The sequence below is a fragment of the Perognathus longimembris genome, chromosome 3, assembly GCF_023159225.1.
Source record: "Perognathus longimembris pacificus isolate PPM17 chromosome 3, ASM2315922v1, whole genome shotgun sequence".
Classification (NCBI taxonomy): Eukaryota; Metazoa; Chordata; class Mammalia; order Rodentia; family Heteromyidae; genus Perognathus; species Perognathus longimembris.
This window is the reverse complement of record NC_063163.1, coordinates 46,800,703-46,813,991: the sequence shown is the minus strand read 5'-3', so window position 1 is coordinate 46,813,991 and position 13,289 is coordinate 46,800,703. Positions and strand designations below refer to the sequence as shown.

At 40.8% G+C, this 13,289-nt stretch overlaps 1 protein-coding gene across 1 annotated transcript in view; it reads right to left on the bottom strand.

Annotated features, from left to right (window-relative positions):
- LOC125347598 (phosphatidylinositol 3,4,5-trisphosphate 3-phosphatase TPTE2-like) overlaps positions 1–13,289 on the bottom strand; it is a 93,189-nt gene extending 79,900 nt beyond the window's left edge. Inside the window, 3 exon segments of the mRNA XM_048340597.1 lie at positions 507–638; positions 725–797; positions 13,272–13,289. Of these exon segments, the coding sequence (XP_048196554.1) occupies positions 507–638; positions 725–797; positions 13,272–13,289 (223 nt within the window).

Here is a 13,289-nt window from a genome sequence, read left to right as displayed (position 1 = left end):
TTTTCTATCTTGAAACCTTGTGTAGTATAAATCAAAAGCATTTGAGAGAAAGTGGTATGCTCCTCAGTATTTCACAGAGTGGATGTATGTTATACAAGAAAATTAGAAGTCAACAGGAAATAAAAAGACATTGCCCAGCCAGGGGGTTGGTGGCTCACACCTGTAAACCTAGTTATTCTCAGGAGTTCTGAGGATGTTGGTTCAAAGCAAACCAAGATAGACAAATCCATGAGACTGCAATTAATCAGAAAAAAAGTTGAAGGTGCATATTCAAGAAAGGTCACAGTCAAAACACACATATTTGTTTACCATGGGCCCAGGAGAACTAAACATCCTTCCTATGTTCCTATGGAGAACAGTGTCTCAGATGTGAAAAAACCACCTGGTGGGTTTTACCTGCAGAATCTCATCATCTGTAGAGCACAAGCTGGACACATCACCCACAGGGCCCCAGAGCACTCAGCCCCGCAGCCTCGGGCTTCAGTTCTTAAAGGCTCCACATTTACTGGCTTTAGCAATGAACTCCTTTAGCAGGGGGCCATCCATGTGCCAAAATGCTGCGGTTTGGGTGACTTTTGTCAAATGATTGATGCAAAACTTAAAGCAGAATTCTTCTAAATCCTCTGCATCATATATGACTGCAGCAGAGAATAAGGAAAAGGCATTTTCCACAGTAATTCCTCGCTTGATAATGTGCTGACAAAGTTTTTCAGTCTGTTTTCACAGTAAGACATTGCCAAGTCCAGAAGACCTATGGCATCTTCAGGTGGCAAATCCACCCTGTCTGTGTAGAGGTACTGGAGAAAGGCACGATACACAGGTTAGGAAAACTGGTCTACATCTATCACCTCCTTCATGTTCTCATAGCCGTACAGTCCATTTGTTCAACAAATAGTAAATTTCTAATACAGATGAAGAACCACTTCTTAGATTACTAATTTATATGAGTATGTATGGTAGAAAGAGAACAGGTCCTTCAAAAATACTTGACTATTTTTAAAATATGTTATTTTTCTAAATGGTTTTATTTAATTATAGCAGGAATTGAAAACTGTTCCTTGATTTTTTTTTCATCTGGTGTAATAGTGGAAGCCAAAGTCTTTACATTTATTAAGGTAGCCCTAACTGTACTCTTGAACTTCTTACTGGAACAATGTTTGATACTCTTATGTAGGCTGTATTTGTTATATTTACAATGCCATTAATAAAGTAATCTTAAGGCAAAAAAGTTGAAGGTGGAGATGTGGCTCAAATGGTAAAGCACCAGCCTTGAGTGGAAAAAGCTATGCAAGAGTTTGAGGCCCTCAGTTATAGTCCTAGTACTACCCCCATCACCACAAAATTGCCAAATACATGGCTAAGTTAATAAGTAATAATATGGTGTCTACACTGAGGCCACTAGAAACATGCTATAATTGATTAAACCCTTGACAAGAAAAAGAAAAACAGAAACAGGAAAATATCCCTTGTAAATATATATATATATACACACATGTATATATTTTTAGGCTAAAATATGGATTCTTACTTTTGGACCTAGAGCAGACCCTTGTAAGTTCCATTCCATCCAGCCACACAGATTATACACAATGGAGCAGAACGCTCAAAGCTGTCAGTGTAGCACCTGGTGCCCAACAGAGGTGAACCAGGAGAGGCCAAGGCAGACAGAAGACCTGTAGCCAGCCTTGCTTCTCCTGTGCTTGCTGTCGTTCAGAAGAGGCTGAGAGGCAACAGAAAATGATTGGGCAAAATGACTCAGACTGTCTCACATCTTTCAACTTACATACAGCTAGGAGGATCTAACGATTCCACATTTAGAGGGCAGTTGAAGAGCTTTTCTGTTTTTTGGGGGGGAGGGGAGTTGCTTCCACTTTTGATTCCTAATTCATGCTACCCAAGCTTGTTAAGACAAATTACTCAATTCCTGGCTAGCAACAAGATAGCATTACTTGGCTCTACTAGTTATCACTAGTTCCAGGATAAACCTCCAATTCAATGTCTGCAGAAATCCCAACTACTCAGGAGCTGAGATATGAAGATCCAGGTTCAAAGATAGGCCAGGCAGGGAATTCCTTAGGCCTCTAATCTCCTCTTTTAGGGCATCAAAAAAACAGAAGGAGAGTTGTGGCTCATAATAGCCCTGTACAATAAAAGCTAAGGGACAGTGCCCAGGCCCTGAGTCCAAGCCCCAGTACCAGAACACACACACACACAGACACACACAGACACACACACACACACACACACACACACATCACTTCACTCAGCTGAGCCGAATAAACCCCAGGCAGCCCTCTCTCCTCCTCCTCCTCCCATCAGCCCTCCCTCCTCCACTTATCATCCCACAAGCCCTCCCTCAAACAACTCATTCATTTTGATTCTGTTGGTAAAGATGAGAAGACATGTCCAACTGACATACTGGAAAAACAATAAGAAAGGCTACCCTTACTCAGACCCTTGCTCCATGGTCTTCACCTGTTGGACATCTAGCAACTAATGCGAGAATAGGAACTTCATTCCCATGGTGACTCCAAACAGAAGATATTGGTCAGCTTGATGTCACTAAAGAAGGAAGAATGGAATGTACATTGCTCCAAACTACAGAGAATTAAAGACACATGCCACTTAAGACTGAGGGCCCCAAGTGGGGAGGACATACCAAGGCCAAAGACCCAAGGATAATAATTTCAACACATCAACTATCTTGCCCAATATTTTGTCTCCTGCATCTAATGGAGGGAATTTTTCTGTTAACCCAATTCATGAGACGATGGGATCTTTGAAACAAAAGGCTTTACTAAGCTGATACACATGGTAGGTAAAAGTAAGAGTTGTTATTGGAACAAACTCCCAACAGACAACATGACAGGTGACAGAAAAATTTACCACCAGATCAAAACCAAGGTATTTAATAAAGAAAATTCAGGAAGAATACTAAAAATTTACACTGAACACACATTAACTAGAAATAAAAGGGAAAGGACAATGTCAAGTGGAGAAATTCTGGACAGCATGATGGGCCACAGAGAAATTTGCTATTACTTGTTTGGTTCTACAGGAAGACACAAAGTTCTTGGTGCCTAATCTTTAGGACACAGGAGACAAATAGAAGAATATATCTTTCTGGATTTAGCTTAAAGCTGCTTTAAACCTCCACTGTTATCCTCCTCCTCCTCTCTCCTCTCTCCTCTTTTCATCCTATGTCCAGTAACTTTGGATATCTCAGAATTATCATGTATTATTGTATTCTGATAATCTTTTGCCTTTCCCTATAGGCTGGGCAGAATGAGCAGGGGCATAGATGTTTTCTGACCAGTCTCAAATTTGGCTTAAATAGGCAAAAGGGATAGACCGGTCTTGGTGAAAATGTTTTTCCTGACTTTTTATTCTGTCAGTCCTAGAGCTTGAACTTAGAGCCTGGGTGCAATTCCTGAGCTCTTTTGGTCAAGGCTAGTGCTCTACCACTTGAGCCACAGCTTCATTTGCTTGGGGGAAATGTTTTATTTTCTCCAGATATCATTTCATAGAACTGGGAGGAAACAGGGTTGGGTGTGGTGGGTGAAGCTTCCAATCCTAACTACTTGGGATGTAGAGAGGGGAGATGGTGAATCAAGGCAATCCCATCTCCACTAATTGCCAAGTCAAATGTTACACACCTGTTATCCTAGCCACAAGGGAAGCCTGACTGGTATGAGTGGTGCACATCTATCATACTTAGCAATGTGAGGAAGCATAAGTAGAAGGATTACACTACACAAAGCAAAGCCAGACCAGATAAAAAGCAAGCCCTGCTTTACCTAGAAAAGAATTGAGAAGAAGTAAATAGCTGTGCATTAGCATTTTACCCCCTATTTATGGCTGAATGAGCCTGAAAGATGAAAATAAATGCCAAACAAATGAAAAAAAAACTTTTAAAATGCACTTGAAATGTCTCTGGTGATTTTCATATAAAAATCATTGCGATTATTATCCCCAAGAATCAGCAATTCAATAAATGGGCAAATAAGCTGGACAGACATATACATTTTGAAAGTACAAACATGAGGAAATGCCCCAAGTATAAATCAATACCTTGATATTTTTTTCTTACTTCAGTTAAAATGGTCATCACCAAGAACACAAACAATAGCATATGCTCTTGATGTATATGTAAATCAGTATACATTCTAAGGAAATCAATATGGAGAATCCTCAAAAAAATGTAGATCTTTCACATAATCTCGTGATAATACTCTTCAGCACATATCTGAAGGACTATAAATCAGGATATATGAGAGGCACCTGCATATGTACATTCCTTATAGCATTACTTATAATAGCTAAGCTATGGAAACAGATGCCCTCGAAACTGTCACATGGATTCAGAAATGTGGTATTTATACACAATGGAGTATTATTCAGCCATAAAGATGAATGAAGCTATATTGTTTTCAGCACTGGTTCAGAAAAACATGTTACATATTTTCTTTCACATGTGGAAAAACACATATGTAAACAGATATGGGAGATCACACATATAACCATGTAACATTTTTTGTATTTGTGGGGCTATTCTAGGAGATTAAGAGGAAAGGAGAACAGGATGTTGAAAATTACCATAATACACAGTATCTGTGAACGAAAATGGCATAATGAAGCTCATTAAAAAAGCTGTTGAATAACAAGAAGCAGAGAGAAAGGGGAAAGGGGAAGTAAGCAAGGGCAAGTTAAAGGACATCATATGTGTGTGTGAAATACCCTGGTGAGGTATGGAAAAACTAAGAATAGTATACCTTAGGATCCTGCCATACTACCCTTGGGTCTAATGAATATACAAGAAAAACAACTGCATACCCATGTTTATTGAAGCTTTGTTTACAATAGACAAATGGCAGAATCAGCTTAAGTGCCTAACAACCAATAGGTAAAAAATTACAGTGCATATATATCATGGAATATTACTCAGTCATATAGCAAAATTTAAATCATGACATTTACAATACAGTGGATGGGAATGGAGATCATCATGTTGAGTGAGACAAGCTTACAAAACCAAATATCATGTTTTCTCTCATTTGTGCCATCTAGACGTTAAAAATATACACACATACACACACACACAGAATTTATGGAACTGTTGAGGGAGACAGGGGCAGAGGGAAAGAGAATAATGGAAGTTAAATAATATTGAAATACAGTAAAGCTATACATGAAGTGGTGATCCCACTGAAGGCTGGGGTGAGGGTGGAAAAGAACAGTAAGAGGGGATTCTCATGAAAAATGGAATTCATGTGCATGAGAAATATCATGGTTATACCACTTGGTACAGTAACTATACACTAACATGTTTAAATAGGGACTTCAATTCACAAGAGCATCAAATAACAATTACCTAGGAATAACCTCAAATAAGGACCAAATAGCCCTCCTTGCAACTATAACATCTCAAAAGAAAAATGGATGAAGGCAGTAGAAGATGGATAAATTAGCAGAGTTAATACTAATATTAATTAGTTATTAATATTAAGGGCATACCTATACAGTAGACTACTACTTGATACTTTAACATGGATGAATTTTTGAAAACATGCTAAGTAAAACAAGCCATGCTATATGTATATGAAATGTCTGGAATAAGAATATAGAAGAAGAAACACTTGGGCTCCTTGGCACAGGACAAAACTTCCTCAACAAAGGCCCAGAAAAGCAAAAAATCAAAGAAAGGTAGGACAAATGGGACTGCATCAAACTGCAGAGCTTCTGCAGGGCAAAGGACATAGCTTGCAAGATAAACAGAAAGCCCATACATTGGGAAAAGATCTGTACTGGCTATACAACAGACAAAGGCCTCATATCTAAAATATAAGCAGAACTAAAAAAAATTAAATACCTCCAAAACAAAACCTCAAAGAACCAACAGGCCCCTCAACAAGTGGGCTAAAGACCTAAAAAGAGACTTCTCTGAAGAGGAAATGAGAATGGCCAAGAGACACATGAAGAAGTGCTCTACATCACTGGCCATAAAAGAAATGCAAATCAAAACAACACTGAGATTCTACCTCACCCCAGTAAGAATGTCCTTTATCAGGAAAACTGACAATAACAAATGCTGGAGGGGATGTGGCCAAAAGGGAACCATACTATATTGTTGGTGGGAATGTAAACTTGTTCAGCCACTCTGGAAAGCGGTATGAAGGTTCCTCAGATGGCTAAACATAGAGCTCCCCTAAAACCCAGCAGCCCCACTTTGGGGCATCTACCCAGAAGACTACAAACAGGAACACACTAAAGCCACCAGCACAACAATGGTCATTTGTTATTGCTAAAATATGGAACCAACCCAGATGCCCCTCATTAGATGAATGGATCAGGAAAATGTGGTACATATACACAATGGAATTTTATGCTACTATTAGAAAGAATGGCATTGCCCCATTATTAAGGAAATGGAAGGACTTGGAAAAAATTATACTAAGTGAAGTGAGCCAGACACAAAGAAACATAGACTCTATGGTTTCCCTCATAGAGAATAATTATAACAGGTTTAGGCAAGTCAGAGCAGAGGATTGCAAGAGCCCAATAGCTATACCCTTATGAACACATAAGATGATGTGAAGTGAAATGAACCCATGTTATGGCAACAAGTCACTGTTGTAATTACTTTCAACATGCCATGTGAAACCATAGCTTTTCTATTGCTGTAGATGATCCTCTTGTATCCCTTGCCTGGGGTTATCTCTGTGCTATCACTGTATCTCATCTGAGCACCCTGGATACTGTATATACTGGTATTAGAACTAGAGAAGTGAAAGGGAATATCAAAATCGAGAGACAAAGGATAGAAAAAACCCAAACGACTCCAAAAGCAATACTTACAAAAACATTTGGTGTAAACCAACTGAACAACTCATGGGGGGAGAGGGAAATGTAGGTCTTCTCCGCATTCTGGACATAGGTCCTGCAGTGAATCTGGGATTCTTGCTCTTCAATTGAAAGAGAGGAGCTGGCTCCCCTGGTATCACAACCCTACTTGATCAGGCCAGATGTTTCTAGAACACTGGGGCACTTGGGGCTGAATAAAGTTGTTCACCAAGGCCATGGAATAACTTGAGCAGAGCCACCAGGCCAATCCTCCCCTCTGGCACAGGTACCTAAACCGCCTTTTTTCTCAGTGCATGCTTCGCACGGCTGGGTTAGGGAGGCACCAGCACACAGCATCAGCACACTTCAGTTCCACCACTCGGCCAAGCCCCAGCAGATCACATGGGGTGGAGGTTCCTGAAACACAGTTGGTATTCTCCACGGAGCTCCAGTGGAGAGCCGATGGGGCCCTGCAGGCTGCTTCCAGGTCCTCAAGGCCTCCCAGGCCGCTTCGAGGCCCGCGGGCCTGACAGATGAGGTGAGCTGTGGGGAACCCAGGCAGGCCAAAAGGTCTCCCCGGAAGTCAGGAAGCTCTCTGAGAGGGACCCCACATCTTGCCCCAGGACAGGAGACAGGATTGAGTTTCCTCAAGGGAAGTTGGAGGAAACCGACTTCAAAATGCCTGTGCAAACTATTCTTCAGGCCTTGCCCTGGTGTAAGCTCTGCCCAGAAAGGACAAGCTGCTCTGCTGGGGCCCATCATGGCATAAGTTCCTCCCCCAGCGCAAGCCCGCCCCCATCAAAGGCTGGTCATGGCATAGGGCCCACTTTCAGCGTGGGCCTGTCCTCCAGCATAGGTCAACACCCATATGGAGGTCATGCCTCCAGTATAGCCCTCCCCCAAAGTAGGCCTGCCTTCAGCATAGGCCTACTCCAGCATGAGGCCTTCCTCAACATAGACACTGCTCAAACTCAGCTCTGTGCTTGTTCCCAGGGAGGCCCACCCTCAGGGTGGGCCCTGCCCCAGCATTGGGCCAGACCCATCATAAAGTCCTCCCTCAGCATAGGATTCACCCCAGACATTGATACACACACCCCTGTATTAGTCCCATCCTGGATATTGGCCCTGCCCCAGGATGAGCTCCCAGAATCCCTCCCAGAACTCATTCACACAAATTCCAAGCAAAGCTGGCTGCACATCAGTGATCTGGAAGACCACAAAGACAAAACTGCTGGGATGAAAAAAGGACTAGGTCAATCTCCCAGAGAGATCATGTTTTTCAAAATGAAAGGAAGGAAAAAAGTTCCATAATACAAGTCTCATTGAAGGTTTGATGATGACAGTTGTCATCAGATGACTTGGGTTCTTCTCTGAAGTGGACCTCCAGTTCATTAGCTAGGGATCACAACTTGAGGACAGTACACAATTAACCCTGTGTAATATGAGACATTGGGTTGTTTACATAGATCATGATGGAAGCTCCGGAGCCACAAAACTTTCTGTGGTTTTGTACAAATTATATACCTAATACATAGCAATTTGGTACTTATTACGTATGGAGTGAATGAAGTGGCTGAATAAATGATTTCCATATGGCCACGGAGCTAGTAGCATTGGTGTCTTCATTATTATGATTTTATTACTTGCTATGATTTTATTATTTCCTGAAGGATAGGTCTGAAAGGAAGCAGAGTTTGTATTTGTACAGAAGGGATGATGGAAAGAATAGGGTGGAAATGTTTAAATTATTAATTTGGTTTTGCAGAGAGTGCTTTGCTGGAACTGGACCTCTTCCTCTTGTTTATTTTTTTCACTCAATGATGCTCTACTACTAGTACCACAGCTCAACTTCCTACTCTTTGCAGTTCATTGGAGGGTAAGCGTCTTACTTGTTTGGTCTGCCAGGGCTGGCTTCAAACTTTAGTTCTCAGATCTCAGACTCCTACGTAGCTAGGATTACAAGAGAAGATATGAGGGTTATTTTTATATCAGTTAATAGCAGAATATTTAACAAAATTAACCTTAGGAAGTCAAACCATGTTCCAAATGGAGGGATAAAGGGTACCAAATTTAGTCATTATATTCAATGTACATTATATAAAAATTGAACTGAGGAATTTAAGGGTGGGGATGGGAGACAAAAAGAAAGGGTGACATTCATCAAGATGAATTGTACTCACAACCTGACTTCTAGAATGGAAATCCCTTTGTACTACTACTACTACTAAATAAAAAATAAATAACTACTTTTGACAAGCCAGTTAAGTGACAGATCATTAATTCTTTCATAGGCAGGAAGAAAATGGAGATGAGAGATTGCCAATGGACAGGAACTGATAGGGAGATCAACAAGTTGGAGATCCTGAAAAATGTTGAATAATATAATATTGAAGACATAGGCTGGAAAGATGAGACAGATATCAAAGGGATTGGATATTACTGTGGGATATTAGACTTGTGTGTGTGTTTGTGTGTGTGTGTGTGTGTGTGTGTGTGTGCACGCGCACCTGTTCTGGGACATGAAATCGGGGCTGGGGTGCTATACTTGAACATTTTTGCTCAAGGCTACTGCTCCACTTCTTGAGCCACAGCTCCCTTACAGCTTTTTTATTTGGGTGATTAATTGGAGATAAGAGTCTCACAGACTTTTTTGCCTGGGCTGGCTTCAAACCATGATTCTCAGATCTCAGCTATGTGAGTAGCAAGTATAGTCGTGAACTACCCACACCAAGCTCTAGACCATTTTTTTTTTTTAGAAACAGAGCTGTTCTAGATAATAATATCTAGCAGTAGCTATAGTTGAATTCGAGTAAAGCTAAAGATCTAAGATTAAAAGGTCTGTTAACTAAGATTCAAGTTTATTGGACAGAACAATGTCATAGGTTTTGGGATATCTGAGAAATTTTATTTCTCTTCAAGATCTTTACACTGGTACTCATCCCTCCCACTCCCTCGTTCCCAAGATCGCCACAGAATGTGCCTTTCACACTTAAATATGAGCTTTAAGCACCTGAAAAAAACCACGGAATGGCTCTGCACTAGAAGATAAGCAGTAAGAAAAGGATGCAGTGATCTTGGCTTGGCTTTTCTTTTGACACCCAGCATTCATTTTCCATTTAGAAAACAGTATCTCTATTGTCCTCTGAGAATAAGGACACTGAGAATAACTCTCATTCTTCATTCTCAGTTTATGTATAAGGAGTATATGATGTCTTTCCCATTACACTTGTACCTCAGACACAGGCATGTGTTCCAGAGCAGGGGAAAAGGATACTTCTATTCCTCTAGTTTTAGTAACCCATGTGGACTCATGTGACTACACTGGAGCTGACCAGACCCTGTGAAGATTTTGCATGGACTCTTGTCAATGAAGCACCATGTTTTCAGGCACATTTTAAGCTGAGAAGTTATTATACTGACCTTGCCAGTAGCAATCATATGAAGCTTGAGAATGAAGCTGTCACAGGAGATAGAACTGACAAGAAATGGGAAGATACTAAATTGGAATGCTGTCCAGTATGGAGCCCGGTAGTGATGCTATTTTCCAAAGCCAGATTACATCTAGACTTCCCTGAGATATGGGTTTCAGTTCCCTTTTGTGTTTTGCTGAATGGTATTTTATATTCCTCACATAGAGATCTTTCCTCACAATGTCGGGAGTTCTCCATTTCTGTCTCCCGTATTAAGCTATCTCACCAAATTTCTCTGTATCTTAGCATATCTTTCTGTCATAGGGAAAGAACAATGCATAGAGTTGTAAGATTAAATAGCAATACATGTATTTTCTTTTTACAGTTTATCAAAAATTGTTATCTTAATTTCTGTACTTGTTATCTTAATTTCTGTACTACCAATTTGCTTCACTAGATGGAGTTGTAATACATAATTATTTAATATGTACTCTAAAAAGAAAAAAAAACTTGTTGTTTGAGAAGATTATGTCTGTAGGAGAGAAACTAGCCCGTTAAGGTGTCATCTTAAAGGAGATGACATGGATGGAGGCATGGCTCTAGTGATGAAGCATCTATCTGCCTAGCAAGCATGAGATCCTGAGCTCAATCCTCAACAATACCAACATCACCAAAAGAAAAGAAAAGATGATCTTCCATATAATAAATTGTCCACCCAAAAGAGAGACATTTCATAGGTTTAATAAAGAGTAGTTTACTAGCTGAACTAATTAATACTTCATTGGTGAGCTGAGTACATAGATTCCTTTGCTTCATTCATTTCCCTACTAGTTCATTTTCTTATTCATTAACTTAAGTAGTCATCAAGAACCTGTATGCCCACACTACTTGGCATAAGGACAGAACTCCAATCCTAAAGGCACAGAGCCTCAGTCAGATAGAGGAGACGAGAGGATGTAAGCTACCAGTGAGAATCAAAAACCAGCAGCCCTGAATGCAGCTAGCACAACACTCATATAGGCCCAAACTACACCAGGTATGTGGAATCAAACCCAACAAAAATGTGATACATGAGCAAAGCAAACTAAGTAAGGACAATTAAACCCAATAGAAAAGCAAACCATCTAGGGAAACCATCTGGGGAAATCAAGGGTCAGCTATCTAGGGAAAGCATAGACTCAGTCTCATAATTCACAGCAATGATATTCACTAGACACTACATTGAAAATGAGCTACACAAATTCTGAGTGGGTATGGGAGGGAAAAACTGGGAGAGTGAGGAAAGGGGTGACATTATCTAGAAAGAAATGTACTCTTTACCTGAGTTAAGTAACTGTAACCTGTACATCTCTGGACCTCATATTTATAATAATTTCTTTAAAGAACAGGGAAAGCACCCAGGCCCAGAGTTCAAGCCCCAGGACTCCAGGGGGTATGGGGAGGGGAAGACACTATTAAAAAAACAAACAAATTTGTAAGCCAGGTGGCAGTGGCTCATGTGTGTAATCCTAGCTACTGAGGAAGCTGAGAGCTGAGGATCTTGGTTTGAAACAAGCCTAGGCAGGAAAGTCAGTGAGACTCTTATCTCTAATTACCAAAAAAGCTGAAAGTAGAGCTGTGGCTCAAAGTAGTAGAGCACTAGTCTTTCAGGAAAAAAATACTCAAAGATAGCACCTAAGTCTTGAGTTTATGCCCCAAGACATTCCCCCCTCTATTCCTCCCCCGCCCAACTTTATAGTATTGTTGAAACTTGCCACTCCACTAATCCTAGTAACTAAAAACAGTATCCCAGGAGTGCTTGGTAGTCACAAAACAAATCACCTAGCAGGAATCATTTCCCTGGCTACACTCCCACACACTGCACACTCATTTCTCCTGACCATAATAGACATTCCAGCACATCTCTTTCCACCACTCTCTTTTCTGTGAGCCCTACACCCCTGCAGAAACAGTGATATCTAATCACTCCTTTTCATTATTCTCCTTGTTATGGGGTTTGAGGGAGGGGGCCCCCCAAGCACTAATGTTACAGGGTCTGAGGGGGGAGATTCCCTGTCCCTCCAAGAGTCCAACACACAGAGACAGTCTCAAGCAAAAAAATGGATTTATTGGGGAAGTTCCACATGGATTGGTCCCAGGTTTCAGAAAAACATGTACCACAAAACAGGACAGAAACACAGAAATTTACTTCCAGAAGATTTCTAAGTAACAAAATGGTACCAACAAACCAATTCAGCTCCGATGGAGAGCTGAATTGGGAAGCCATGGGGACGTGAAATGAGCCAGGAGCCAGGACACAGGATTCGAACATGGAGGCATTTGGCATGGCATAATGGCACCTGAGCTGTCCTGGCCCTAAATAGTGTCAGGTCAGGGGACTGGGTCACAGGAAACTCCTAGTCCCAAGCACTTGACTGACAGGTTCAGTAACCTATAGGGCATGTACCCACCCCTGTCTCTTGGGAGCCAGCCTCTGCCCTTCCTAACTAATCTGAGATCGAACCAGCCTGATGCCCCCCAACAGCCAATGATGGCACTGGCCAGACCTGACCTCCATATTACATTCTTCAGCCAGTTTTTTTTGTTTTTTTGTTTTGTTTTGTTTTGTTTTTTACAGCACTTTATCATTCCATCTTTACTACTCCACCCGGTTTTCTCCATTCAAAGCTCTGCTCAATACTCTTCTTCAATACAATGGATTTTAATACTTTGCTTTGGCTGGTACACTTTTTATTATAAAGTTAGAAGTTGAGGATTTTGTTTGTTTTTGTTTTTTGCTTTCCAAGCTTACTTGAAATTTTCTGTGAATCAAAACTCTCCATCGAATGGAAAGCATCCAGAAAATTCTCTGAGAGCCCATTTAGGATGGTTTGCTTCCAGAAGAACTAACATGACCTAATGTCTAGGAAAAACATATGGTAGCAGCTGATTTTTATCTCCATTATTCCAAGCCTACACTCGTTTGAATTCTTAGGTAATAATTTTAATGTGTCTTTTCTCTTTCATTGTTTGGCTACCTACCTTCTTGCTATTACCCAT